Source organism: Rattus rattus, chromosome 4, assembly GCF_011064425.1.
Source record: "Rattus rattus isolate New Zealand chromosome 4, Rrattus_CSIRO_v1, whole genome shotgun sequence".
In the NCBI taxonomy this organism is placed as follows: Eukaryota; Metazoa; Chordata; class Mammalia; order Rodentia; family Muridae; genus Rattus; species Rattus rattus.
Genome location: NC_046157.1, coordinates 112400181 through 112426713, shown reverse-complemented (window position 1 = coordinate 112426713; position 26533 = coordinate 112400181). Strand labels below are relative to the sequence as shown.

Here is a 26533-nt window from a genome sequence, read left to right as displayed (position 1 = left end):
CTAAGAGGCAAACAAATTCTAGATTGATTTTGTTCACAAATAAGATGAATGTTTTCATGGTAGACAAGTACTTCTATTACTGTCGACTCCTCACTGTACTCTCTTGAATATATAGGTAGTAACTTTATATTTCAATTGTTAAGATAATTTTTAAAAATTTGAGATTATAATAGAATTACATCATTTCCTTTTTCTCCCTCCAGCACCTCCTATACACTCTATCTTACTTCATTCACATTTATCCCATTTTTCTTATGTCGTTAAACACACAAATGCATATAAGCACACACACATATATATACACACACACAAGCTGCTCAGTCCATACATATTTCAGGGCTGACCATCTGATATTGACAACCGATTGGTGCGCTCTTCCATGAAGCCTCGTCAGTGTGGCTGCCTCTACGTGTCCTGAGCAGGGGTGGCACCAGTAGACGTGCTGCAAGGAGGGGCCTGCTGCGCCTCCTAACAGCCAGGTGGTGATGGTGGAATTCTTGTTCTGTTTGCAGAATCCCAGGAAGGAGCCGGTCCACCTTTCTGGCTATGGTGTAGAATTGGCCATTAAGAGCACGGAGTACAAGGCCAAGGATGATACTCAGGTGAAAGGTGAATTTGTAAAATAAGACCGAGTGTTCTCTTGCCTTCAAGTATGAGTTAATAGGGAGTTGGCTCCCATCTTGGTAAAGAATAGGCTTAGGAGTGTGAGGAGCACCTCGTCTGTCACACCTTGGTTCTGTCACATCTGAGTGGGGAACCTTCAGCACATCCTCGAGGCCTGTATTTTGTCCTCTGTAATAAGTGGACAGTGCTAGGTGTTCTTTCTCGAGTGTCTAGGAGGAGAAGGGAAGATAACAGAAGTCTAGAATTTGGGGTGGATATTGTGGTGTGTGCTTAACAGTCTCAATGCTGAAGCAGGAGGATTCCAGTTCAAGGCTGCCTGGCCTGTCCCCCAGACAGTAGAAACAAGGGGACACAGAACCAAAACAAAGCCCACGAAGTTCAGTGGGGTGTTTTTACACAAGTGATGTAATGAGCCGCAGCTGTTGTCGATGTTGTACGTGTCACAAACTAGGCATTGCTGTGTGATTCTAGTATGAACATTTAAATATCCTAGGCCTCATGGATAGCTTCTGTCTTTATTATTTTTCATACTAGGAACAGTTTCCTTTGTACTCACATACATAAATAAATGCACCTTTGAGAAGATCACTTTGATTGTCTCTTGTACTGCGCAGTTCTGCGTTCAGAGTCTTGTGTGTATTATGCAGTCCTCTGCTCTCCACCACTGAGCTGCACCCACAGTGTTTAATGTTTTTGTTGTTTGTTTGCTTTTCATTAAGTTATCTAGGCACATTAAACTATTCAGGCAAGTCTTGAACTTGATTCTCCTGCCTCAGCCTTCCGAATAGCCGGAATTATGGTGTCTGCCATTTTATTCTCTAAGCTCCTTTAAACATGAAATGAGGGATTTGAGTAGTGAAGCCAGTGGAAAATGGCGTGCTGTTCTCTCAGTGATGTTTAGGGTTTTCTAACTGTAAATTCTTCAGAATTTAACTGTGAAAAGATATTTCATAATGTTTAAATCTATTAATTTTGAAATTTTTAATGTAAAATATTCTAAGGCTTGAGAGAAAATATATTCTTATTTTGTCCAGGCACACAAGAAATATTAAAACATCATCGGTTTAAAGGCCTGCATTTGAATGTTAATTGAAGCATTTGATATTTCTTTTTAACATTCAACTGTGATGTTCCTTTGTACTTCTATTCTGAGCTACTAGACACATCTTTACTATGTCTTTTATAGGAACTGAGGTAAATACCACAGTCATTGGGGAGAATGATCCTATTGATGAAGTTCAGGGATTCCTCTTTGGAAAATTAAGGTATGTTAATCATGTTGACGAGGGGACGCCTCCCCTAGCTCCTCGTGTCTTTCTTGACAGAGTTGCGTCTACTGCACTTTATATACATAATCCACAGTGAGCACCCATCTCGTTTGAAGTTAGGTCAGCCATTTCTAGTTATTCCGAAGCACCCTGCTATTGGATGGCACTGTAGTTACCTGCCCGTGGCTGAAGGGGGTTTCTTTCCTCTCAGTTGATAACAAAGTTACAGATCCTTGTTTTGAGTAACAGAAGAGAGCACATTGTTTTTTTGTCTGCACGGTTGGAAGTAGTGTGGATTTTAAATCAGAGTGACTAGGGCTATTTTCTTATGCTGAGCACAAACTGAAAAAATAAGCAGAAGCTTATAGTAGACTTAAAAACATGCAACAAGGTAATGTTCCATCAGCCAAAGGGGAATTTTTTTTCTGTAATATTTATTTGTTTGCTTAGGTTTTTTTGAGACAGGGTTTCTCTGTGTAGCCCGGCTGTCCTGAAACTTGCTTTGTAGACCAGGCTGGCCTTTTTTTTTTTTTTTCCTTTTTTCTTCTTTCTTTTTTTCGGAGCTGGGGATTGAACCCAGGGCCTTGCGCTTGCTAGGCAAGCGCTCTACCACTGAGCTAAATCCCCAACCCCCCCCCCTTTTTAAATATATTTAATATATAATATATATATACACACACTGTCGTTGTCTTCAGACACACCAGAAGAGGGCATCAGATCCTATTATGGATGGTTGTGAACCACCATGTGGTTGCTGGGATTTGAACTCAGGACCTCTGGAAGAGCAGTCAGTGCTCTTAACCACTGAGCCATCTCTCCAGCCCCAGATGAAGACTGTTTTTTGTTTTTTTAAATACATCACACAGCTTTCTGCCTGCATGTATGCCTTCAGGCCAGCAGAGGGCACCAGATCTCATTATAGAAGGTTGTGAGCCACCATGTGGTTGCTGGGAATTGAACTCAGGACCTCTAGAAGAGCAGACTGTGCTCTTAACCTCTGAGCCATCTCTCCAGCCCCCAGCCTGGCCTTAAACTCACACAGATCTGCCTGCCTTTGTCTCCTGAGTTCTGGGATTAAAGGCATGCAACACCATGCCTGGCCCATGTTATTGGTATTTTTTGAGCAGGGTCTCCCTTTGTAGTCCTGGTTGTTCTGGAATTTTCTGTGTAGACCAGATATCTCAGTCATGCAGAGATCTGACTGCTGCTGCTTCCTGGATGCAGGTCAATGATATGGGGAGGTCATACCTGGCAGAAAATTTTTTTTTAATTAATTAATTTTTTTTAATTTATTCACTTTATATCCCATTCACTGCCCTCTCCTGGTAACCCTCTCCCACGACCCTTCCCCCACCCTCCCTCCCTTCTCCTCTGAGTGGGTAGGGCTCCCCTGGATGTCCCTGACCCTGGCACTTCAAGTCTCTGCCAGGCTAGGCCCTTCCTCTCCCACTGACCAGACAAGGCAGCCCAGCTAGAAGAACATAGCCCACAGACAGGCAACAGCTTTTGGGGTAGCTTCCGCTCCAGTTGTTTGGGACCCACATGAAGACCAAGCCACACATCTGTTACATATGTGTGGGGAGGCCTAGATCCAGCCTTTGTTATGTTTTTGGTTGGTGGTTTAGAGTCTGAGAGCCCCAAGAGTCCAAGTTAGTTGACTCTGTTGATCTTCTTGTCGGTTTCCTATCCCCCTAGGGGCTGCAGTCCTGAGAAGATGGTTTTAATGATTGAATTTGGTTCATAGTTACACAGATCATTTTGTGAAAACATCATAATTTATAGCAGAAAATTACTCCTAACTGGTGACTTGGTACATTTTTTACAGTCTCAAATTCTGCTGTGTGGGAATTTCAGCTAAAAATTTGCAGTGTGTTGCCTTTTTAAAAAAATAAAAAACTACAAACAATAAATAACATGGTAGGCTTACTCTCATGCCCTTCAGCTTTGTGACACTTGGCAGAAAGAAACAGTGCAAGCACAGTGTACGCAGGTTTCCAGTTGTGGCTGCAGTGTCTTCCCTTCCGGTTGTGTACTGTTGGGTTGGCTCACTGCCGTGCACTTGCCTGTCATCTGGCTGTAGTCAGGTGTCACCTTTATTGGATGAAGACTTTCAGAGCCACTTTTAATACTCTTTCTTGCATTTTAGTTACATGTATTTGTTTTGTGTGTGTTGTGGGGACAGTGCGTGAGTCCACAGCAGGCACATGGACCTGGCTCTCTCTCCTGCACCTGAGTCCTGGCGATCCGACTCAGGCTGTCAGGCTTGGTGGCCGGTCTTCCCTGCTGAGCCCTTTAGTCCTTTGGCTGATGCTGTGGTTTTATGTGCTCATAGCACAACAGCTTCGTGGAGAATACATAACGTTAGCATGTGTCTAGAGGACAACGGTTGTGGTTTAAAATCCTTTGCCTGTACTGAGGGAAGTTCCCTAGGTGTGGGAGGGGACATTATGAAGATTAGATGGGAGTCCTTCACTAAGTGTACTATGAGAGAAAACAGTGAAAAGAACGGATTCTATTCTGTTTCTGTCAGAGAACTGTACCCCAGCTTGGAAGGACAGTTGAAAGAGTTCCGGAAGCATCTCGTGGAGAGCACCAATGAAATGGCCCCCTTGAAAGTCTGGCAGCTGCAAGGTAATGGAGGCTCAGCTCATGGAGTTGTGGTGCTGTATTCTGTGGTGATAAATGAATGCAGAACTTGGGCTGGGGATATAGCTCAGTTGTTAGAGTGCTTGCCTAGCATGCACAGAGCCCAGGATTTGACTCCCAGCACCACACTGACCAGGATTTGAACTGGATGCCTGTAATCCCGCACTGTGACTAAGGCACGATGAATGTTGTGAGTTCCAGGCCAACTTGAGCTATAAGTGAAACCTTGTCTTGGGGCAGGGGTAGAGGGATTGCAGAGTTTGAATGAAATCTACATTCTGAGAATACCACATCTAGATATTGATTACACACACACACACACACACACACACACACACACACACACACACACAACTTTAAAATTGAAATATATTTTACACCACTTCCCCCATTTCTCTCCTCCAACTCTCAACTTCTTCCATGCCCCTTCTCCCTTTGTTCCCTCTCAGATTCATGGCCTCTTTTTTCTTGAATTGTTCATGCGCGCGCACACACACACACACACACACACACACACACACACACACAAACACAAATGCATAAATAGATAATGTGCTGTGTTTGTGTAGCGTTGCTTGTGTATGTAAGCTTCAGGGCTAACCACTTGGTTTTGGATAACCAACTGGGGGCTCATCCCCTGGTAAGCCCAATTCTTCCTTTTTTACATGTTTGTTGTTGGTGTATAGAAGAAAATCTATCAAGTTTTCTAAGTTGAGTTTGTATCCCGCCACTTTGCTGAAATTGTTGACCGGTTTTTGTTTTTAAGTTTTCCAGTGGACTTTGGGATCATGCCATCTGCAAATAGGGACAGTTTGGCCCCTTTTCCTATCTTTGTCCCTTCCAATTTCTTACCCTTAACCTTATTGCTCTGTACTGGTGTTTCGAGCCTTTAATTGAGAAGGTGTGGGGATAAAGGACAACCCTGTTCCTTTCCTAGTGCTGATGTGATTTAACTTTTTCTTCATTTAGAATAATATTGGCTGTGTGTTTGCACATATAGCCTTCATTGTGGTGAGGTATGGTCCCTCTAGGGTTAGTTTCTAGACTTTGATCATGAAGCCATGTTGGATTTTTTCTAAATATATTGAGATGGTCATATGACTTTTTTGTTTATTTGTTTTGAGACAAGGTTTCATCATGTTGTCCTGGCTGGCTTGGAACTCACTATGTAGACCTCGAACTCAGACCCTGCCTGCCTCTGCTTTCTGAGTGCGGGGATTAAAGGTGTGTGCCACCACGCATGCCTGGCTAGCCATGGTTATATGACTTACTACATTTATCTACTTGTATGTGTTGAACTACCCCTGTAACTCGGGGACAAAGTTCACTTTGTCATGGTGGATAATCTTGCTGACTGCCTTTGTGGAATTGCAAGCGTCTTAGTGAGGACTTAGGGATACATTTTCTTCCTGGTGATTGGCATGGAGGGCTCTTTTTTGTTGTATTTTTACTTTGATATTGAAGTTTGGGCATTCTCCTTCTGTTTGTATCATTTTAAATAAGCTTAGGAAATACTGGCTTAGAGCTTCTTTGAAGTCTGGTAGAGTTCTGTGGGACTCCATCTGGGCCCGAACTCTTTTTCATTGAAAGACTTTAATTACTGCATGAAATCTTCTTACCTGTTACAGGTGTTGATCTTTTCTTGGTTTAACTTTGGTGGTTTTCATGGATCTAAAAATCTGCCCATTTCTTTTACATTTTCCAACTTAGTGGAATTTGGGTTTTTAAAGAATTCCCTCTTATGTGGCCCTGGATTTCTTCTGTGGTAATGTTTCGCTGTTCATTTCTGATTCTGTTAATTTTGGCTATCTCATTCTTTCTTTTGGTTAAGTGGGCCAAGGGTCTGTCAGCCTTGTTCAATTTCTCCAAGAATCAGCTTTTAATATTTGTTTGTATTGTTTTCTTCATTTCTATTTTATTACATTCTGCTCTGAATTTTAATATTTTTTGCCATCTTCTGGACTTGGGTTTTGTTTGTTCTTGTTTTTCTCAATTCTTGGGTTGTGCCATTAAGCCATTCATCTGTACTCTTTCTAATTTTGTAAGGTAAGCACCTAGAGACTTTTGTTGTGCTGTCTTTTCATTTTTATTTAGTTCAGGAACTTCTTGATTTCTTCTTTGATTCATTCATCATTCAGTAATGCGTTTTGTAATCTCCATGAGTTTGTGTACTCACTAGAGATTTGTTGGTGTTGATTTTAAGTTTCGTTGTTTCTATTTTTCTGAATTTGTTAAGATTTGTTTTGTGTCCTAGGATGTGGTCTGTTTTTGCCAGGCTCCCATGGGCTCAGAGTAGGATGTATATTCTCTGGTGTTTATGTGGAATACTTTATAATCTGTTAAGATCATTTGATGTATGACATTACTTAATTCTCACGCTTCTCTGCTGAGTTTTTTCTGTTGGAGAGAGTGTGGTATTAAAATTGCCTACTCTTATTAGGATGATGTTACTCTTTGTCTTTAATTTGACTAGTAGGCTTTTTATGAAATTGGGTGCACTAGAATTTGATGCTTAGTTATGATGTCCTCTTGGTTAATTACTCCCTTGAGTAGGGTGAAATACCCTCCCGCCTTCGCTTAGTCTAGACTGGAGTCTAGGAGAGCCACGGCTGCTTGCTTCTCCTCCTCACCCTCTCTTGTTGACATGGTGCCTTCCTTTAAAGCTGAGGTGAGCTTCCTGTACACAGCACAGTTGTGGGTTTTGTTTCTTCATCCATTCAGCCAGTCTGTGTGTTTTGATTGGGGAATTGAGACCGTTAATATTTACAGTTATTATTGAACGGTGTGTGTTGATTGCAGTCTTTTTTCCTTTAAAGTTTATGTTCTTAGTTGTACTTTTTGTTTTGTTAATTATGACATTGATCTTTCTACAGACCTCAGATATCTTTATTCATCCCTCCAGTCTGACATTACTGCTGGTGGTATTAACTTTAGGGTTGGTTTGCAAATAGGAATTCTTTTAGTCTTTTAATGCCACAGTTTTTTTCTCTCCCTCTACCATGGCAAATCTTTTGGTGGACACAGTAGTCTAGCTTAGCACCCATGGCTTCTTAGAGCTTAGTGTGCATCACTCCAGTGTATTCTGGCTTTCAAAGTTTCTACTGAGAAATGAGCTGTCAGTCTTTCTGGTGGGCTTTCCTTTATATTTGAGTTGCATGTTTTCTCTTGTAGCTTTCATACTATGGGAGTGTTTTCTGGTCTTGTCTTTTTGGTGTCCTATGTACTTCTTGTATCCATGTCTATTTCTTTCCTTAGTTTGGGGAAGTTTTCTTCTGTGATCTTGTTGAAGATCATCTAGTCTATGCCATTGACCTAAGATTCTTCTCCGTCATCTATGCCTATAATTTGAAGATTCAAGTACTTCAGACTTCAAAGACAGAATGGTTAAGAGAAGGAAATCCCCTGTAAACACATAATTAGCTTCAGGGATACATGCACAGCTTTTTGGGATCAGATACATAATCTTGTAATACGAGAAATAGGTATCTTGTTTATGTTCCTTTATGTATACATTTAAAAAATCTTTTTTTTTTTTTTACATTTAAAAAATCTTAAGTGGCAGTTTTTAATTCTAGGTTTATACTTTTTTTTTTAGTAGTGCTGACGGTTAGATCTAGGCCTCACATTGGGTATGCACTCTGACACTGAGCTATAACCACGGTCTTGCATACATTTTTACAATTTACTATCACTGCTTAGGTAGGCTGGTGTGCCATAGTGCCTATGTGGTGGTTAGAGCACAGCTCTGTAGAGTTTAGTTTGTCCATGCGGCTTGCACTGTAGGCATCAAGTGCATCTACTCCCTGAGCCTTCTAGCTGGTCTTCTGTATGCATTTGTACACAGTTCTTAAACTGTGGAACCGGGAATGATAAAGCCATGTAAGGGTAGAATATATGTGCACTTTTCTGTTCTAAAGAATATTCCAAACTATTCTCAAGATGTTTTCCCTTAGGTCACTAACTATATTTTAATGCTATATTTATAATATATTGTAAATCCAGATGACGACAGGATTTGGCTCAAGTTTGCTTCTGCTAAATGTGTTAGCTAGCCCACGGCCCTACGATTTTATGGATGTAGATCTTGAATAACTTGGTAAAAACTCCAGGGTCCATGAAGTGAACGAGGTCTGAACTAGGCCCAGGGCACTGTCTGCAAGAGTTGCATTCTACGGCATCTTCACCCTCAAGGGATTGTGGGTAGTATTGGGACTTTGTCTACCATCATTGTCATAGATTCCTATGTTCTAACATCACACTTGCTGTTGTGCAGACCTCAGTTTCCAGACTGCTGCCCGCATCTTGGCTGCTCCTGTGGAGTTAGCTCTGGTGGTGATGAAGGACATTAGTCAGAACTTTCCTACCAAAGCCAGGTAAGGTGTGCCAAGGTTTTGCTTCATGTCTCCTTAACATTGTTTCCAGTTATTTTCATGTTTGCATAGAACATGACAGAGCTAAAATGCTTGGAAATGGAACCTATTAGTAAGTACTGCTGTGATTAGTTCTTTTCCCAACATGACAACTGGTGGGTGTGTGGTTGAAGAGCGGGATTTAGATGCTCATCGCACTGCCCCACTTAGGCCACATCAGCTAATCCACAGTCTGGCCCACAGTGCCATTCTGAATCCTGATGAAGAGGGCCTTTGTCTAGGGCTCAGTGACAGAACACTTGCCTCATGGGCATACGGCCCAGGCTTAATCCTCAGTACTGATGAAAAGAGGAGAAGGGGATTCAGGATGCTAACTTAGAAACAGCCTTGTGGAGACTGACTCGTTTATCGTAACAGAATGAATTCTGCATTGCTACCTATTCCGTAATGTTTCTCTGTCCTGTGAATGCTAGGCAAAATTGTCTAAAAGCCAAAGTCTTGGAAACTTACAGACGTATGTCTCAAATATCTAAAGTTTAAATTATGGGCAGAGAGTTTCGTAAGAAGCTTCTTCCTCACCGTGCAGTGCCTACGTAAGATTTCTTAATGCATCGTGCTTCCAGAAGATACACACAGACAGGGTCCAATCCCCACCAGAGGCCTTAATAGGACCAGCAGTCGGCCTTAGTGCATTTCTGCTGGCTAGTGTTGTCTGAGCAGCGAATGTTACATCAGGAGTAGGGCCACACAGTCAGTAAGGAATTGGAAGCAACTGGACTTGTCACGTAGTGTCACCATGCAGCTTTCTACATCTGAGGGGTGAATGCATTTGCCAGCTCTACAGCCACGAGGTTTACTTAGTTCTTATTTTTGTAACTTATCGAATCACGTTTCATACCTAAAAATAGGGAAATTGAAGACCTTTATATGAAACGCTAAGCACTGATCGTATTTTTGTTTTTTTAGAGCAATAACAAAAACAGCTGTGAGCGCACAGCTTAGAGCGGAAGTGGAAGAAAACCAGAAGGTATTACTAACTGGTAGAAAATACTCAGAATTCTCAACCATCTCTCCTGTGTTGTATCTTTAAAAAAAAGGAAGAAATTTAAATTAAATTGGTGGCATTTAATAGTATTCCTCTTAGTAATACTGTTATTATATAGTGTTTTTTATCAAATTTGTAGCATTTTTGTTTAAGGAGAAGGTGTTTGGGGGTTCAGTCAACATGGAGTGTGGGCCTCTTGAGCAGTTTTCTTTTAAGCCTTTTCATTCCTGCCTGACACACTCCACGCGGGAGGTGGGCTCGGGGGAGCTGGGCTCTTGTCTTCCCTTCCCACCAGCCCCACACGCAGCGCCCGGAGACTGCCGGACACTCACTACTCACTCCACACCTACTTATCCCTCTTGCTCCGGAATCCGTTGGCCTTTCTCTGTCTCTTCTCTTTGCCATACGGATTGATAAAGAAAAGGCAGATCTGTCTCCTTCCAGACATGTCTTTAGAGTTGTGGGGGTAGGAGGAACCCCCATGTTCTGTTAACCTCCTCATTCATTCTTTCTTTCTTTCTTTCTTTCTTTCTTTCTTTCTTTCTTTCTTTCTTTCTTTCTTTCTTTCTTTGTTTTTCAAAGCAGGGCTTCTGTGTTCTGTCTTGGAACTCTGTAGATCAGATTGGTTCCGAGACTGACTTCCCTTTGCCTCCCAGCTGCTGAGATTAAAGGCGTGTGTTGCTACGCCTGGCTTCAATTAGCCATTTTTTTACTCCCAGATTTCATTATGTGTAGGATGTTAGTTAATTAAATAGATTTGAGAAAGAAAGAGACCAAATCTTTTCACACATTTATTAAATTAAAATCATCCCCACTTGTGGTGGTAATTACACCTGTAACCTCTGAGTATAGGAGTGGAGGCAGGAGAACCAAATTTCAAGGCCATTCTTGGCTATGTAGTGAGTTTGAAGCCAGCTTGGGGTACATGAGGCTCTGTTTCAAAAACTAAATAAAAACACTCAACTTAGTAATTGTATGTATTTTTAATTTTCAGAATAGTGATATTAAATATTCCTTTGATTTTATGATCCCTTGTTTATTGCTCTAAAAGCGGTGGGATCTGGGAGAATGAAGCCTAAAAATGAAGTGGACTAAAGTCTCATGCTCTAGCCAATTTTATTCAGAGTGTCAGACAATTTGTACTCTCAGGATTAAGAATAGTCACAAAGTGTCCAAATCATAAAGGCAGCCACATGTGGCCAAACCATGTTTCCCCGAGAGGCCTGTAAACAAGTAACAGTAGGCACCTGTGATGAATGACGTAAATCACTCTTAGCCACCACACTTGGGAGGAGCCATGAACTCCCCTGTGTTAGATCTCGCTCTACATAGGAGCTACATTGGGTTATGTGCACAAGCTTAGAGTTAGTCTTTCTTCCCGTCTCAGGGGCCCAAGAGAGTGGGCTTGAAACTGTCCTGTGGAGAAAATTCCAATTCTTTTCTATTTTATTTTATTTTAAGTGTGTGTGTGTGTGTGTGTGTGTGTGTGTGTGTGTGTGTGTATGTTTGCATATGTGTGCGTGTGTGTGCACGTGTGAGTATATCATGGCTTACTGTCGAGGCCATTCTTGACTTCTCCCTTGCGGGGGCAGGCTGTCTTGTTTCTGATGCTGTGCTATGCTCCAGCCTGGTTGCGCCTTGGGCTTCCTGGCTGTGCTGTAGGTTGCTTGGGTTTATAGATGAACACTGCCACATTTGGCGTCTCACATGCATTCTGTGGAACGACTTGAGCCAGCTTGAGGGCTGGTCCTCTGCCTGCCAGCCCTTTCCCTGGGCTGGAATCCTAGTGCCCAGTTGCTTCAGCTCTCCGACCTTTCTTGGGTTTTGCGTTGTTGGGCTGTTTTTAAGCAAATTTTGTTGTTTTTCATATTAAACCTCTTATGTTTTAAGTTATAATTACATCATTTCCTTCTTTGCTTCCCTCCCTCCCACCTCCCCCTCTTTGTTCTTTCAGATTTATAGTATGTAGATGTGTGTTTTCCACAGTTTTGCGTTGCTCTCATCTTGTTTTCTGATTGATGCTGCCATGTCTGTGAAGCATGAGACACAGCTCCTCACTGTTTGGTTTTCCCGCACAGTGCTGGGACTTAAAAGTATACTTTTTCTTAGTCCTCTCACTGCGCTGTCCAGTGTACTGCACCACTGTGCTGTCCAGTGTACTGCACACTGTGCTGTCCAGTGTACTGCACCACTGTGCTGTCCAGTGTACTGCACACTGTGCTGTCCAGTGTACTGCACACTGTGCTGTCCAGTGTACTGCACACTGTGCTGTCCAGTGTACTGCACCACTGCGCTGTCCAGTGTACTGCACCTGCGCTGTCCAGTGTACTGCACCACTGCGCTGTCCAGTGTACTGCACACTGCGCTGTCCAGTGTACTGCACACTGCGCTGTCCAGTGTACTGCACCACTGCGCTGTCCAGTGTACTGCACACTGCGCTGTCCAGTGTACTGCACACTGCGCTGTCCAGTGTACTGCACACTGCGCTGTCCATTGTACTGCACCACTGTGCTGTCTATTGTACTGCACACTGTGCTGTCCAGTGTACTGCACACTGCGCTGTCCAGTGTACTGCACCACTGCACTGTCTATTGTACTGCACACTGTGCTGTGGCGTGTATATACAATCAACAGCAGTATCAGAATGGAGTCACATCAGCGTTTCTGGCAGGGATCAGGTAGCACAGTTACAGTGCATTGGACAGCCTCTGGAGCACACTCAGTAAATGCTCTTGACCAGGCCTTGCTGGCATAGGCAGCTGTGGGTATTGGCTTCAGCACAATAACCCAGAATTCCTTGGTTTCTTTGGTTTGAAGGCTTAAGCAGGGCATGGTGTGTAGAAACCCTTCTTCCAGTCCTCTACTTCATCAAGGGGGCCTTGTGTTGCTTGCCAGCTCAGCCTTGATTGGCATCACAGTCGGGGAAGGCAACAGAAGCATAAAAAGGCAGAGTTTATGCACTTTAATCTGGCACTTGCAGACACAAGTAGGGGAAATTCCAGAGCCCATGTGCCTTGACAGATAGAAGTGAGAATCCTCCTGAGACACTGATTATAGATAGCTTCTGCCTTCCTTTTAAGGCCCCTTATAAAGGACTTTCATTATTACTAAGACAGTGAACAAACATATACATTCCATTGGAGTCCTGCATAAGGCCTAAGTGTAAGCTTTAGTTTGTTGTAATCCAGAGAATTACTGGAAAAGAAACCCCAAAGAATAAATATCTACTGTATTGTGGGCCAAGAAGAAACGTGTTATTTTAAAAATTAACAAGTGGAGATAATATTTGTTCAGTTAGTCCTATTTATATTCTGTTGTGTGTGAGGGAGGGATTGTGTGTGTGTGTGTGTGTGTGTGTGTGTGTGTGTGAATTGTGTTTGTGGAACACATTTTTGTGAGTACAAATGCATTTGGGTGTATGTGTGTACAAAAGCTGGAGGTTGATGTGTGTCTTTCTGAATTCTCTCCACTTTATTTACTAAGGCAGGGTCTCTGACTGAACCCAGAACACACACATTCAGCTAATCTAGGTAGCCAGCTTGTCCTTGGGAATCCGTCTCTCCCAAAGTGCTGAGATTACAGTCGGATCCCCATGCCTGCCTACCTGCCTTCCTGTGGGTGGGTCGGGGATCTGACCCCCAGGTCCCTCTTGCATGGGAGACACTTTCTTTATCCACTGAGCCACCCCTTGGCCACTCTTGTTTTCTTTTCTGATACATGACCTTCAGTGTTGGTCATGCTTCATATGCCCAACGTTATAGAAGTCGTCTTACCATCAGAATGAAGAGAGGAGGAGAGGATGGAAGATGGAGGCCCAGTAAAGCAGTGTCTTTGCTCACTGTAGTGGGCGCTCATAAGGGTGTGTGGGGACTATAGAAGCATGTTTTAACCTAGCCTAGGAATGTCAGGATGTATGTGGGCAATAAAGCCAGGAGCAGCAAGCTTTGCTAAATGTGCTCTTCCTGCCTTTGTGTGTGCTTTCAGTATTTCAAGGGAACTATAGGATTACAGCCTGGAGACTCAGCTCTCTTCATCAACGGACTTCATATTGATTTAGACACCCAGGATATCTTCAGGTATGGATAATACAGTTTCTCTCTCTCTCTCTCTCTCTCTCTCTCTCTCTCTCTCTCTCGTTTTATAGCTGACATGTTCAGGTTCATGTTTCTCCTCAATGTGGCCTGAGGGAAGGCTCATTGCTCGTGATGCTTGCAGGAGGTGGGCCCATGCTCTGATGGGGGGCAGCATGATCCTTTCCGTCCTGTGGACCAGGGCATGTGCTGCAAGGGTTGAGTGTTTTTAAGGGTGAATCTTTGGAGGTGTAGTCACTTGATGTGGACCTCTGGCCTCTCCCCTCACATGCTTTCATTTGCAAACATGTAAACTACATATACACACATATGTACTGCACACTATGAAATATAAATAAATAAAGACCCGTGAAATGTCTCAGCAGCTGACGTCACGTGCAAGCCTGAGAGCTGAGTTCAATCCCTGGAATCCATGTATAGGTGGAAGGAGAGAACTGAATCCACACACATGCAGACACAGTCACACACATCTTACACACAGTACATGCAATAACTAGTAAAAAAAAAAAAGTACATTTATTAAAACAAAACCTGTGGCATAGGGCTAGGAGATGGCTTAATCAGAGAAATGCTTGGGCCTGAGATCCAACATAAAATCTAGGTTTTGTGGCACACACCGTGACCCTACTGCCGGGGAGGTGGAGACGGGATCCATGGGGTTCTGACCAGCTGTCTTGACGGATCAGTCAACTCCAGATCAGTCACAGACTCTGCCTTAAAAATACAGTGGCGAGCAGTGAAAATCCCAACATTGACTGCTGGCCTCCAAGCTCATATACAGGAGAACACACATGAACATAAGCATGTACACACACTCACATACAATGCAGTATAAATGGAGGGCTATTTCATTACTTATACAGAGGTAATTAAGTTTATACTGAGAGATGATCTGCACATCCGCTGAGAATTTAAATGAGCAGTACCAGGAAAGCTGCCTCTGTCCTGTGTCCTCTGGTCATGCGAAACGAGGGAAGAGCTCCATCTGTGTGCGTGTGTGTGTGTGTGTGTGTGTGTGTGTGTGTGTGTGTGTGTGTGTTGAATGTTGTGAATTTAATCCAGGGCCTCATATGCTAGGCAAGTCCTCTGCCCTTAACTAGACCCCTTGTTTTTCTGGCAGTCTGTTTGATACTCTGAGAAATGAAGCCCGGGTAATGGAGGGTCTACACAGACTAGGAATAGAAGGCCTTTCTCTACATAATATTTTGAAGCTCAACATCCAGCCATCTGAGACTGACTACGCAGTAGACATCAGGAGTCCTGCTATTTCCGTGAGTTTTCATTTAGAGTGGGCTGAGGCATTCTGGTCTCTTTACAGCTTTTTAATTTGTGTTTTATCAAAGATATACAAGTGCTTATTATGTGAGATTATCTCTGTCATAAGATGGGCATGTGCTTTCCTGTCTGTCTGTCTGTCTGTCTGTCTTTCTCTGGGTTTAAAGGCATGCACTACCACTCTGGACAGAGATCAGTTTTTACATGCCCTAAAGAGTTGTCTTCCAACCATTGTGAGGAGAAGTATTCTTTCCAGGACTGGAGAGGTGCTCAGCAGTTAAAACACTGCTCTAGCTGAGGACCTGAGTCCACATCTGGTGGTTCACAGTCACAGGTGACTTCTCTTTTTCTATATTGCATTATATTCACAGGATTCACATGAACATCTTGGGAAATGCACATTCTTCCAATTGTGTCTCAGTTTTCTGTGACTCTGTGACATGTGTAATTTAAAACTATAGTACATCTTTTATTTCCAGTTAGTAGCCTTATTTAAAAGGCCCTTATTATCTGCTGTGTGATCTCTGTCATCTGTAAAAAGAATGAGGGGATGGTGGCTCTTTGTCTTCTCCCCATGGTTTCTGTCTGCATTTATTTTGGAGGCATTTTGTGGAAAGAGAAATGCTATACTGTACCCCAGGCACGCCCATCCTGCATCCCTCCAGCCTCATGTATCCCAGGACAGCCACTACTGCAGCCAGTGTATGCATAGATGTTAGCCTTCGGGCTGCCTGTGTGTACACTCTTGTCTGCATTCTGTCTTGGTCATTGAGCCATTGCATATTCTGACGTATATGGTTTGATTTCTGACAAAAAGGTTTTGCTTATAAAGGATAAAGAAAATAACATAGCATGGAGATTAATGGCCATGTGGCCCATCACCATGCTTACTAACTCATCACTTTGTGGAATCATTGCTACTTTTTGGAGGGAAGCTCTTTCAGTTGAAGCTCTCTCTCAGCTCCTTCCTAGTTACGCCTCTTCTCCCTGCAGGCAGCGCCTTCCTTCCTTCCTTCCTGAGGCTGGGGTGCATCCTTCTATCTCTAATTTTATACCTTTATTTCTTTTTAAGTGTTTTAAGTATTTTCACAGTCTGGTGCATCTGTAGGTGTCTCATTCCGTGACCCCAATTTTATTTTGTAACCATCTCTTAGGGCTCTGCTCTTCACACTCTCTTTACAAATGGCAAGGGCCCAGCATGTAGCAAGTAACAATTGAAGTCTTTTTAGGTCGGGTAATTAAGAACATTTTAATAATGGCTTTAAATTATTCATATTGCTGAGTATGGAAGCCCACGCCCTTGATCCCGGCTCTCAGGAGGCAGAGGCAAGTAGATCTCTGTGAGTTTGAGACCATCCTGGCCTGCACAGTGAGTTCCAGGCCAGGCAAAGCTACATAGTGAGACCCTGTCTCAAAAAACAAAACAAATCAAGCAAATTTAACAAGCTTTTATTTAACAAGCTTTTTCTTTTAAAGACTTGGTGAGGATGGTGTAATTCATCAGAGCTAGAGTACTTGATGGTTTGAAAGGTTTTCAGTTTTATTAGGTTGATGAGACTAAACTGAGAGCTCCAGACACTAATGTTGAATGAGGGTTCCTATTGCTTTAGTTTTTAAGATTTAACTTCTCTTTTAAAAAATAGCATCATTTCTACTTTTACAGCTGAACATTTAAGATACTCAGAGGTGTTTTAGTTTTGGTTTCTATTGCTGAGAAGAAGCACCATGACCAAAGCAAGCTGGGGAGGAAAGGGTGTATTTATTTGGCTTATACTTCTCTAACATTGTTCATCACTGAAGGAAGTCAGGACAGGAACTCACGCAGGGCAGGAACCTGGAGGCAGGAGCTGATGCAGAGGCCATGGACAGGTGCTGCTTACTGGCTTGGTCCCTATGGCTCACTCAGCCTCTCTTATAGAAGCCAGGCTCACCAGCCCAGGGATGGCCACACCCACAATGGGATGGACCCTCCACCATTAATCACTAATTAAGAAAATGCCCTACTGCTGGATCTAATGGAGGCATTTTCTCAATTGAGATCCTGTCCTTTCAGATAACTCTACCTTGTGTCAAGTTGACCTAAGACTAGCCAGCACAGAAAGCATGTGGTAATAGTCTCTTCACCAGCCATCTTTCCTCTCAGAGGTGGCAAGCAGGATTGCTGTGTGTCCTTCCAGAGCACTCTGCTCACACAAGTAGGAGCACATCTTTGCATTTCCCCGGCTCTCCCTCATCCACAGCGCAGACACTTACTGTCTCTGTGCTTTCCTTTCTGCCTCCTGCTGTTAAAGACACTGCCAGATGGACTCTCTGGGACCTTCCTTTACATGTGAGCAGTCAGCTGGGATCCATACCTGGAGTACTTAGTGGTTCTAGTCAGGTCTTATGAGTGTTGCCGACATCACTCTGCCCTGAGTGTTCCTGTGTGCTCTGTATTTTTGCCCAGTCTTAGGCATTGACAAACTGTTTACTTTTTCCAGTTTAATGAATCAAGTTTCCTTGCATATCTGTTTACGTTTCACAAACTGTGATGCTGTCTGTGTTGTGTTTACTGGTCACTTAGGATTCCTATACAGACTTACCCTGCCTACTCTTGTCTCACTTCCTGTGGACTTCTTTATTTTTTAATTGTATTTATTGCTAGTGGTCTTTAGTTGCTTGTGTTGGTTGTAAATAAGTACACCCGTTCATGGCTGTGTTGCAGTCACTCATGTTTCTATTCAATCTTTGTGTATTTGAGAATAGTGTTGCCTTGTATGCTTGTGTATTTTCTGGAGACAAGGTTTTATTTAGCTCTGGTTGGCGTCAGTCTCTGTGGTCATGACAGATGATGGTTGAATGCCTGATTCTCTTGTCTCTACCTCCCAAGTGCTGGCATTAAAGGCATGTGCCACCTTGTCTTGTCTTGTGTGATTCTTAAAGTTTCATTAGTTATCGTTTTTCTTCAGTGACTAATGTGTATCCTGTTGTGTGATTTGTTTTTTTCTCATTCAAGTGGGTCAACAACCTAGAGGTTGATAGCCGATATAACTCATGGCCTTCAAGTTTACAAGAGTTACTTCGCCCCACGTTTCCTGGCGTTATACGGCAGATCAGAAAGAACCTACATAACATGGTAAGTAGAGTCCTTGCCACTGTCCCATGTCGGCCACCCGGTAGCTGCCGTCCTGTAACTGTTGTTCCTTGCTGTCTCTCCCATCACACGTAGCATGTTCACACTTCTCTGTTTCTGTGCACACACAGTGTTTACGCACAAAGGACTTTGGGATATGCTCATGTCTCACCAGTGTGACAGCTCGTGTTGCTGTGTGACACGCGCACCTGCACCTCATCCGTAACTGAAGCTTACACTGGACCACTCACCAAAGTCTCATATTTTAAAACGTTGTTTTTCTAGAGCAGTTTTAGGTTTAGAGATGTGTTAGAAGTTTTAAGACAACTTTTATTTTTTACTCAAAAGATCTGTGACTGCTCTTCTTTGTCATGTATTTGAGTGTGTGTTAATACGCTTCACTTTATTTCAAGTTACAACTCAGCCAAAAGATTAAAAGAGCTCAATAGAGTTTTTAATCTTAATGAGGAAAAAAAGCTAGTGGGCTATGTGAGATTGTATTTGAGAAATGAACGCACCAGTTTAAGTAGGGCATTCTAGTTGGCTTCCTATTGCTGTGACAAACTTCATGACCAAAAGCAACCGGGAAGGAAAGAGTGTATCCCCTCTTACAGCTTATAGTTCACTGTGAACAAAAGTCACGCCAGGGACTCAAGGCAGCACCTGAAGCAGAGACCATGAGGGCACTTCTTGCTGCCTTGTTCTCCATGACTTTCTGATACAATCCAGGACCACCTGTACAGGGGTAGCCTGACCCATAGTGGGCCAGGCTCTCTCACATCAATCATAAACCAAGAAAATGCTCCCACAGATTTTCCTACAGGTCAGTCTGATGGAGGCATTTACTTTAATTGCCGGTCCCTCTTCCCAAATTGCTGTAGTGTGTGTCATGTTGACAAAACAGTTACCACAGTTGGCCTGTTATCAACTTTACACACAAACACAACACTATTAAACCATCAGCTTGGCTTTCTGGTCTGATCCCAAGATGTTATGTTAATATTAATATCACAATATTAAATATAGCTTATCATTGGAAATCCAGTGTCTTTAAAATTGCTAACATTTAATGCTCATCTTTCTAAATGTCCAGAATCTCTCCAATAGTAAGCTCCTATAAAATAAAAAGTAGATTCTGTGCTTTTTTGATTCAAGGCAAGAACCAATCACAATTTCATTAAAGCAAACCTAAAATTCCACAAGCATACAATGTATAGTTCTTGATATCTTAGTTCTTGGTATCTCGGACCTGCCCGTGATCCTCTGGATTCCAAGGGGCCGGGTCAGCGCCACTTCCCAGCTCTGCATCTGCAGCACGTGCAGCTTGTTAGTGGCGCAGGCCAGTCCTCCACAGCTGCCACGTTCGTGGTGCTTGTCTACTCTCCATATCCTTGTGTTGGGGTCTCGGGGACCTGGGCTGCATCTTCACCAACAGCCTACCCTGGGCTCTCTTTGGGGCTGCTGACCTTGGCACATGGTGACCCCTTGAATTCTGGGGTCTCTACTGCAGCTGAGGCTCCCCTTGCCCTCTCATGGAGTTGCCACTCTTGAGGTGGCCTTCAGGACCTCTTCATACCTTCAACAGCTGTACATCACCCAGTTTGGCTGCCAGCCTGAAAGGCAGCCTTGCCCCACTCTGGACTACAACTTCTGTGTGCTGACCCTGAGGACATTTTCCAAGCTCTCATAATGGTTCATTAGAGTCTGAGCACTAATGACTTTTTCAACCCAAACACTTACACAGTCCTCCCTAAAACATGGTCAGGTTTGTCACAGCAGTAGACCATTGTCTGGTACCAATTTCTGTCCTATTTGCTGTTATGTTAATTAACACCATGACCAAAGCCAACTTAGGGAGAAAGGTTTTGTTTCCTCTTACAACTTAAAGTCCTCATGCAAGGAAGTCAGGTCAGGAGCCTGGAGACAGAACTGAAGGAGAAGCTTGTTCACTTTGCTTTGTTCCACAACCCAGCACCACCAAGTGCCTAGGATGACGTCACCCACAATGTGCTGGGCCCAACTACATCAACCATTAATCAAGAAAATGCACCAGGGCCTTGCCCACAGACCAGTCTGTCGGAGGCTTTTTCCAATTAAGGGTCGTTCTTCCCAAGTAATCCTAGCTGTGACAAGTTGACAAAACCAACCAACATACAGGGCCACTTAGAGGAGCCCGGGCAACTTCCCAGTGGCTGTCTATTTCCCCACCAGCCGTTAACTGTTTCTAGCCCCTCAGGTAGAGGCAGGGCCTCTTGAGCTCTAATATCTTAATTCCTCACATTTAGTAGTTGAGTTCAGCTGCTAATTAAACCTTCTTACCTTTCTCCTCGCTTATCCCTTGGTTCCCCGTGTGAGAAAGATTGGGAAGGAAGGAAGGTTCCCAGGTGATCGCTCCCCATCATTTCTGTGTCTCTTCCCTCTTCCTCCTGTGGAAGAGAGAGAGGCAGAGGAGCCATGGTTGCCTTGAAGCAATCTTTTGTACTTCTCTCTCCCCTTTTTAATTTTTTTTTTTCTATTCTTTTTTTCGGAGCTGGGGACCGAACCCAGGGCCTTGCGCTTGCTAGGCAAGCGCTCTACCACTGAGCCAAATCCCCAACCCCTAATTTTTTTTTTAAAGATTTACTTATTTATTATATATCAGTAAGTACCCTGTCGCTGTCTTCAGACACACCAGAAGAGGGAATCAGATCCCATTACAGATGGTTGTGAGCCACCATGTGGTTGCTGGGAATTGAACTCAGGACCTCTGAAAGAGCAGTCAGTGCTCTTAACCACTGAGCCATCTCTCCAGCCCACCCTTTTTAATTTTTTATGCATGTATTTATTTATCCCGAGTGTGAATGCGTGCAGGCCTGCACGGGCCACAGTGTGTGTGTAAGTCAGAGGACAGCCTGCTGATGGATCTACTTTGTGGACCCAGAGATGGAACTTGTGGGAATTGGTGACACACGACTCATAGCCAATGTTCTCAACCTTCCCAATGCTACAGCCCTTTAATGCAATTCCTCATGCTGTGGTCACCCCAACTATAAAATAACTGTAATTTTGCTACTGTAGTGGATCATAATGTAAATATGTGTATTTTCCTATGGTCTTAGATGACCCCTGTGAAAGGCTCATTTGATGCCCAAGAGTTCTTGACCCACAGGTTGAGAACCACTGCACTAAGCCATCTTGCTAGTCCTGTGATTTTCTCAGTCTTCAGACTACCCTTCTTTCAAAACTCAGACTCTCTTTATTACCACATGAATGCATTTTTATTCTTTGATTTAATTTTTTTTATTTTAGGTAATAGTCAGTGTGTCTCAGGCTGCTCTTAGCTCATTATACAGTGGAGGTAACTTTGAACTTGAGATCCCTATTTCTACCTCCCAGGTGCTAGGATTACAGACGTGCAGCACCAAGCCTGGTTTTGTGGAGTGCTGGAGGTTGACTTCAGAGCCTCTTGTCCACTTGGTGAACACTCCACCAAATGATTCACAGCCCAGTCCAGAGACTTCACTGTGAGGATGTGCACAGCCATCATCTCAGGGTGCCTTAGACACACACAGCTGAAAGGCAGGCTCTGAGTTCCACGGTGGGAGAACTGACAACACTGACATTCGGTGGTTATTGTAGAGCAGGTACCAGCAGTCTGGAAGGAACACCAGTGTTATCCATGAGAAGGAATCACATGTCCTCCCACTACCACGCCCTTTGCAGGTTGTGGGTGGCAGCTGCTGTTTTTATTTGTAACTCCTTTATATATGGTTTGGTGGTATTTTGAGAAAGAGTTGCTTCATGGGTGACAGTTTATGTCATTCCTCTTGGCCCAGGAATACTTGAATGCCAGTTCATGGGTTCTTTTTGTTTTCCTGCTGACAGGTTTTCATTGTTGATCCTGTTCATGAGACCACGGCAGAGCTGGTTAGCATAGCCGAGATGTTCCTCAGCAATCACATACCACTAAGGTAACACTGGGGCGTCTAGCTGAGGTTTGGGTTGTTATTTGGTCCATTAAGCTGTAGTATAATTAATAGTCGGATTCACTAATGGCAGTTTTATCTTCTTTGTGGTGAGACGCCTATGTCTTCTGGGACCGAGAATTTAATTCCAAATGCACAGAAGCTTACCGCCATCGAATTATTAACAACTGGCTGTGTAAAAATAGTTTGTGGTCCTCACTTGCTTCCGATTGGAAGGGAGCGTTCCTAGATGCGTGCCCACATAGCAAGGCCCGTATGTAGTGCTTTGCTAGGGGCCTTCGTTAGGTTTTCAAGAACTAAGTGCTTTAGAATGTTAAGTGGCCGTCTGTCCACACAGACAGATGCTTCTACGGTAGCTTAATTGGCAGGTCCACCAACTGGGCACCAGATAGTTGGGTTTTCCTTGTTCTTTTCATAGACAATAATATATGACAATATCTATAAATACATATAATATATAAGCAAAACATATCTGTGTGTTAAGATATTTTCACTTACAATCGATAATAATTCTTATAATTTTACAAGTTGATAAAATTTCAGGTTTTTTTTTTTTTTTTTTTTTTTCTTTGAAGACAGGGTACTGGAAGTCACTGTATACACTAGGCTGGTTTTAACTCAGAGATCCACTTGCCTCTGCCTCCCAAGTGCTGGGCTTAAATGAGTGTGCCTCTATACCAGCTAAAACTTAAGTTCCTAAAAATGAAGAAATGAGGGGTTGGCGAGATGGCTTGGTGGTTAAGAGCACCTGCTGATCTTCCAGAGTCTGAGTTCAAGTCCCAGTACCCATGTCAGGTGGCTCTCTTCTGCCTGAACTCCAGCAGGAGGCTGGGGTGGGAATCCCCCTGCCTGGTCTTGCATCCACCACCACATATACCTGGCATACACTCATAAGACACACATGCCTGGGTAAATAATAAAGTAAGAGTTCAGATTCTGTTTTCCAAAGTGAAGAATCTAAGGGACAGCAGAGCTCCTGGTAAACCAACATCGCGAAGTATTCACTGCTCAGTCCTGACTGAATGGTAGCAGGCTTGTATGATTGCTCTGTCTGTCCTGTTTGTTTTAGTGGCTATAAGATGTGTTTGATCGAGCGCTGTAGGAAGCATGGAGCTCTGTGGGGAGGGTCCGGGTTCCCCAGGGCGTTGAAGGAAAGGAGGATTATCAAGATCAGAGAGAGAGGAGAGGCTTGAGTGCACTGAGTCTCATTACATTTAAACAGCACCTAGCAAATGGGGAAGTCACAGCCATAGCTGTGCTGTGTTTAAGGGGATCTGAGGACACGTGAGCTGGCCTCACAGGGGACACTAACTGAACTTTGTGTGTTGTGGTGCGGGTCAGGAAGATTACCGATGTAGGCAAAGAAGGCACTTGAGCATTGAAGGGGAGCCTGGGAGATAGGCTGGCATTCGACTCCTGGTGAGGGTGATTTGATCCCGCCATGTGGCATTGATATAAACTGTGGAAAGGAGGCAGGCATCCGAGGGACTCCCTAGGTTACCCAGGTCCAACGGGGAGGACCAGGAGACACGAAAGCCTGGGTGGAAATGGGAAGTGGATTTAGTCGTGAGAAGACATGGGCTCTGGTGATGTGAGCTGGTTACCTGGTATGCTTGCCTACATAAAAATGATTAGGCCAGTTTTTCTGATTACATGGTTTCTGTCATGAGCATAGTCTTAAAAAGGAAAAGTTAACCTAAAACAAATCTCTGTGTACACATGTACCTGTGGGCACACACCACTAGGTAACCAGTACTAACTTTCCTTTTATAGGATCTTACCATGTAGAGCATGCTGACATAGAACTCAGTGATATCCTCCTGCCTCTGCTCGCAAGTGCTGATTATACAGGCCTGTGCCACCACATCAGGCCACTGTTAACAGTTAATATTTGATAATTATGTTCACAAGTTTTACATTTCCGTACTTAATATGTCACTGTCCTTTGCTCATATTGACCCCATCACTTTCCTGTGTCCCTCTTTTTACCTCCTGCTTGTCTCTTCCCCTGCTCCTGCCTCCGTTATCCTCATGTATGTGTGTGTCTTCTTGTTTGGGTTGCTCTTGCTGTGATAAAACACCATGACCCAGAGCTCCTTGTAGAAGAAAGACTTTCTTTTGGTTTTACACTCCATTACAGGAAGCTAAGGCAGAGACCATGTAGGAATGCTTCTTGCTTTTTGTGGTTTGCTCAGCTAGTCCACTTGTCTAGTCAGACACCACCCACAGTGGGTTGGGCCCTTCTGAATCAATCAACAAGAAAAGTCATACGAGTCTGACTGCAGTCCAACCTGGCAGGCAGTTCCTCAGCTGAGTCTCCCACTTCCTAGTCGTGTCAAACTGACAACCAAGATTAGCCATGTCTTACACATATATGTTCTCTTATGCCCTCCTACCTCTGTGTTTATAAATTTGATTGTGTATTTGTGTGTGTGTTATATAATCACACAATGAAATATTACCCAATGATTAAAAGAAATTAGGAGAGTGGGTTTCGAGGCACATGCCTTTAATTCCAGCATTTGGGAGGTAGAGCCAGGTGGAGCTCTGTGAGTTTGAAGCCAGCTGGTCTGCAGAGTGAGTTCCAGGACAGCCAGGACTATACAGTCAGACTGTCTCAAAATCAACAACCACAATAAAAAAAAGAAGCCCCACTAGCTGTGTCTGCTGACACAGGATTATATTCCCAACACTTGGAAGGCACAGACAGCAGAATCCTGAGTTTAGATTAGCCTGGACTTCGCAGTGTGGTCAATATAGGTTACCCATATTCTGTCTCAGAGAAACCTACCAAATAAGTAAAACCAAGTCATGTTGATTAAATAGCTGGGGGTTGGCTCAGTGGTAGAGTGGTTTATGTGAGTGAGACTCGAGGCTTAACAAATGTATGTTGACTGATCTATGGCCATTAAGTAAACTATCATACTGTGGTTCATTTTTGCTATTGCTTGTGCTATGGAGTTGGACAGAAGTACAGTATCAACTATTTACATTATAATGTCTTACTAACTAGAACTCCCATGCCTCCTGTTTGCCCTTCCCTCCATTAACTTGAACCTTTGGACACTACTGACTTCTTAACTATCATCATAGTCTTTTATCCTTTTCAGAATGTCATATATCCTGTATACATGTATGCTGTATACTGTGTATGCTATGCAGCTCTTTAGATGGACTTGTTTCGTTAGCAATGGGAAACTTAGGTTATTAAGTTGTGAGGGTTGATAATAATAAGTCTCTTTATCCCTGCATCCATCCATGTAATCTAGGCTGGCCTAGAACTCCCGATTCTCTGGCCTCATCTCCCTGGGTACAGAGATTACAGTTATGTGCCACTACTGCAGCCTCCTAATTTCTTTTAATCACTAGGTAATATTTCAGTGTGTGTGTGTGTGTGTGTGTGTGTGTGTGTGTGTCTGTCTGTCTGTCTGTCTGTCTGTCTCTCTGTGTGTGATTTATTATACTACAGATTGTTTATCCTTCACCTTTGAAGGCCCTTGCTTTAGTTTACTTTCTATTGCTGTGATAAGTAAACACCATGCCAGAAGCAACTTGGGGTTTATTTCACTTTACAGTTTCCAGTCCATCAAGAAAGGGAAGTCAGGGCAGGAGCTCTGGGCAGGAACCTGAGACAGGGACTAAGGAAAGCCCTGGAGGAATCTTTACTGGCTTGCTCCTGGAGTCTTGCTCAGCCTGCTTTCTTACACAATCAGATGACCCACCAAGGGTGGCGCTGCCTGCAGTGGTCTAGGCTCTCCTTATCAATCAAGAATCCAGGCAATGCCCCATAGACGTGCTCACAGGACAGTCTGATGGAAGTAATTCCTCAGCGAAATCCTCTCCTCTAGGTGTAACTAGGTTTCTGGCAAATTGACAAAACCACTACCTCCTGATGTTCAGGTTAACACACAGACATGTCACTATTAGGTCAGAACCTTTCTCTTTGTCCTCAAGGTCTCATGTTAGTATTAATATCACATTATAAAACAGCCTAACTTTAAAAGAAAAATGACAGTCTTTGAAAATTGTGTTACTTACAAAATCAATCTTAGTGTTTTCTATGCCGTGTGTGTGTGTGTGTGTGTGTGTGTGTGTGTGTGTGTGTGTGTGTGTGTGTGTGTTTTATTTTCTTTTGGG

The 26533-nt window shown here is 43.4% G+C and overlaps 1 protein-coding gene across 1 annotated transcript in view; it reads left to right on the top strand.

The window, feature by feature from the left end:
• The window catches only part of Uggt1 (UDP-glucose glycoprotein glucosyltransferase 1), a 110425-nt gene that overhangs the window by 29879 nt on the left and 54013 nt on the right, over positions 1-26533 (top strand). Inside the window, exons 7-15 of the mRNA XM_032900915.1 lie at positions 513-609; positions 1811-1889; positions 4423-4523; positions 8812-8911; positions 9875-9935; positions 13938-14029; positions 15165-15315; positions 18315-18434; positions 22296-22381. Coding sequence (XP_032756806.1) covers positions 513-609; positions 1811-1889; positions 4423-4523; positions 8812-8911; positions 9875-9935; positions 13938-14029; positions 15165-15315; positions 18315-18434; positions 22296-22381 — 887 coding nt within the window. The remainder of the gene's footprint in view (positions 1-512; positions 610-1810; positions 1890-4422; positions 4524-8811; positions 8912-9874; positions 9936-13937; positions 14030-15164; positions 15316-18314; positions 18435-22295; positions 22382-26533) is intronic.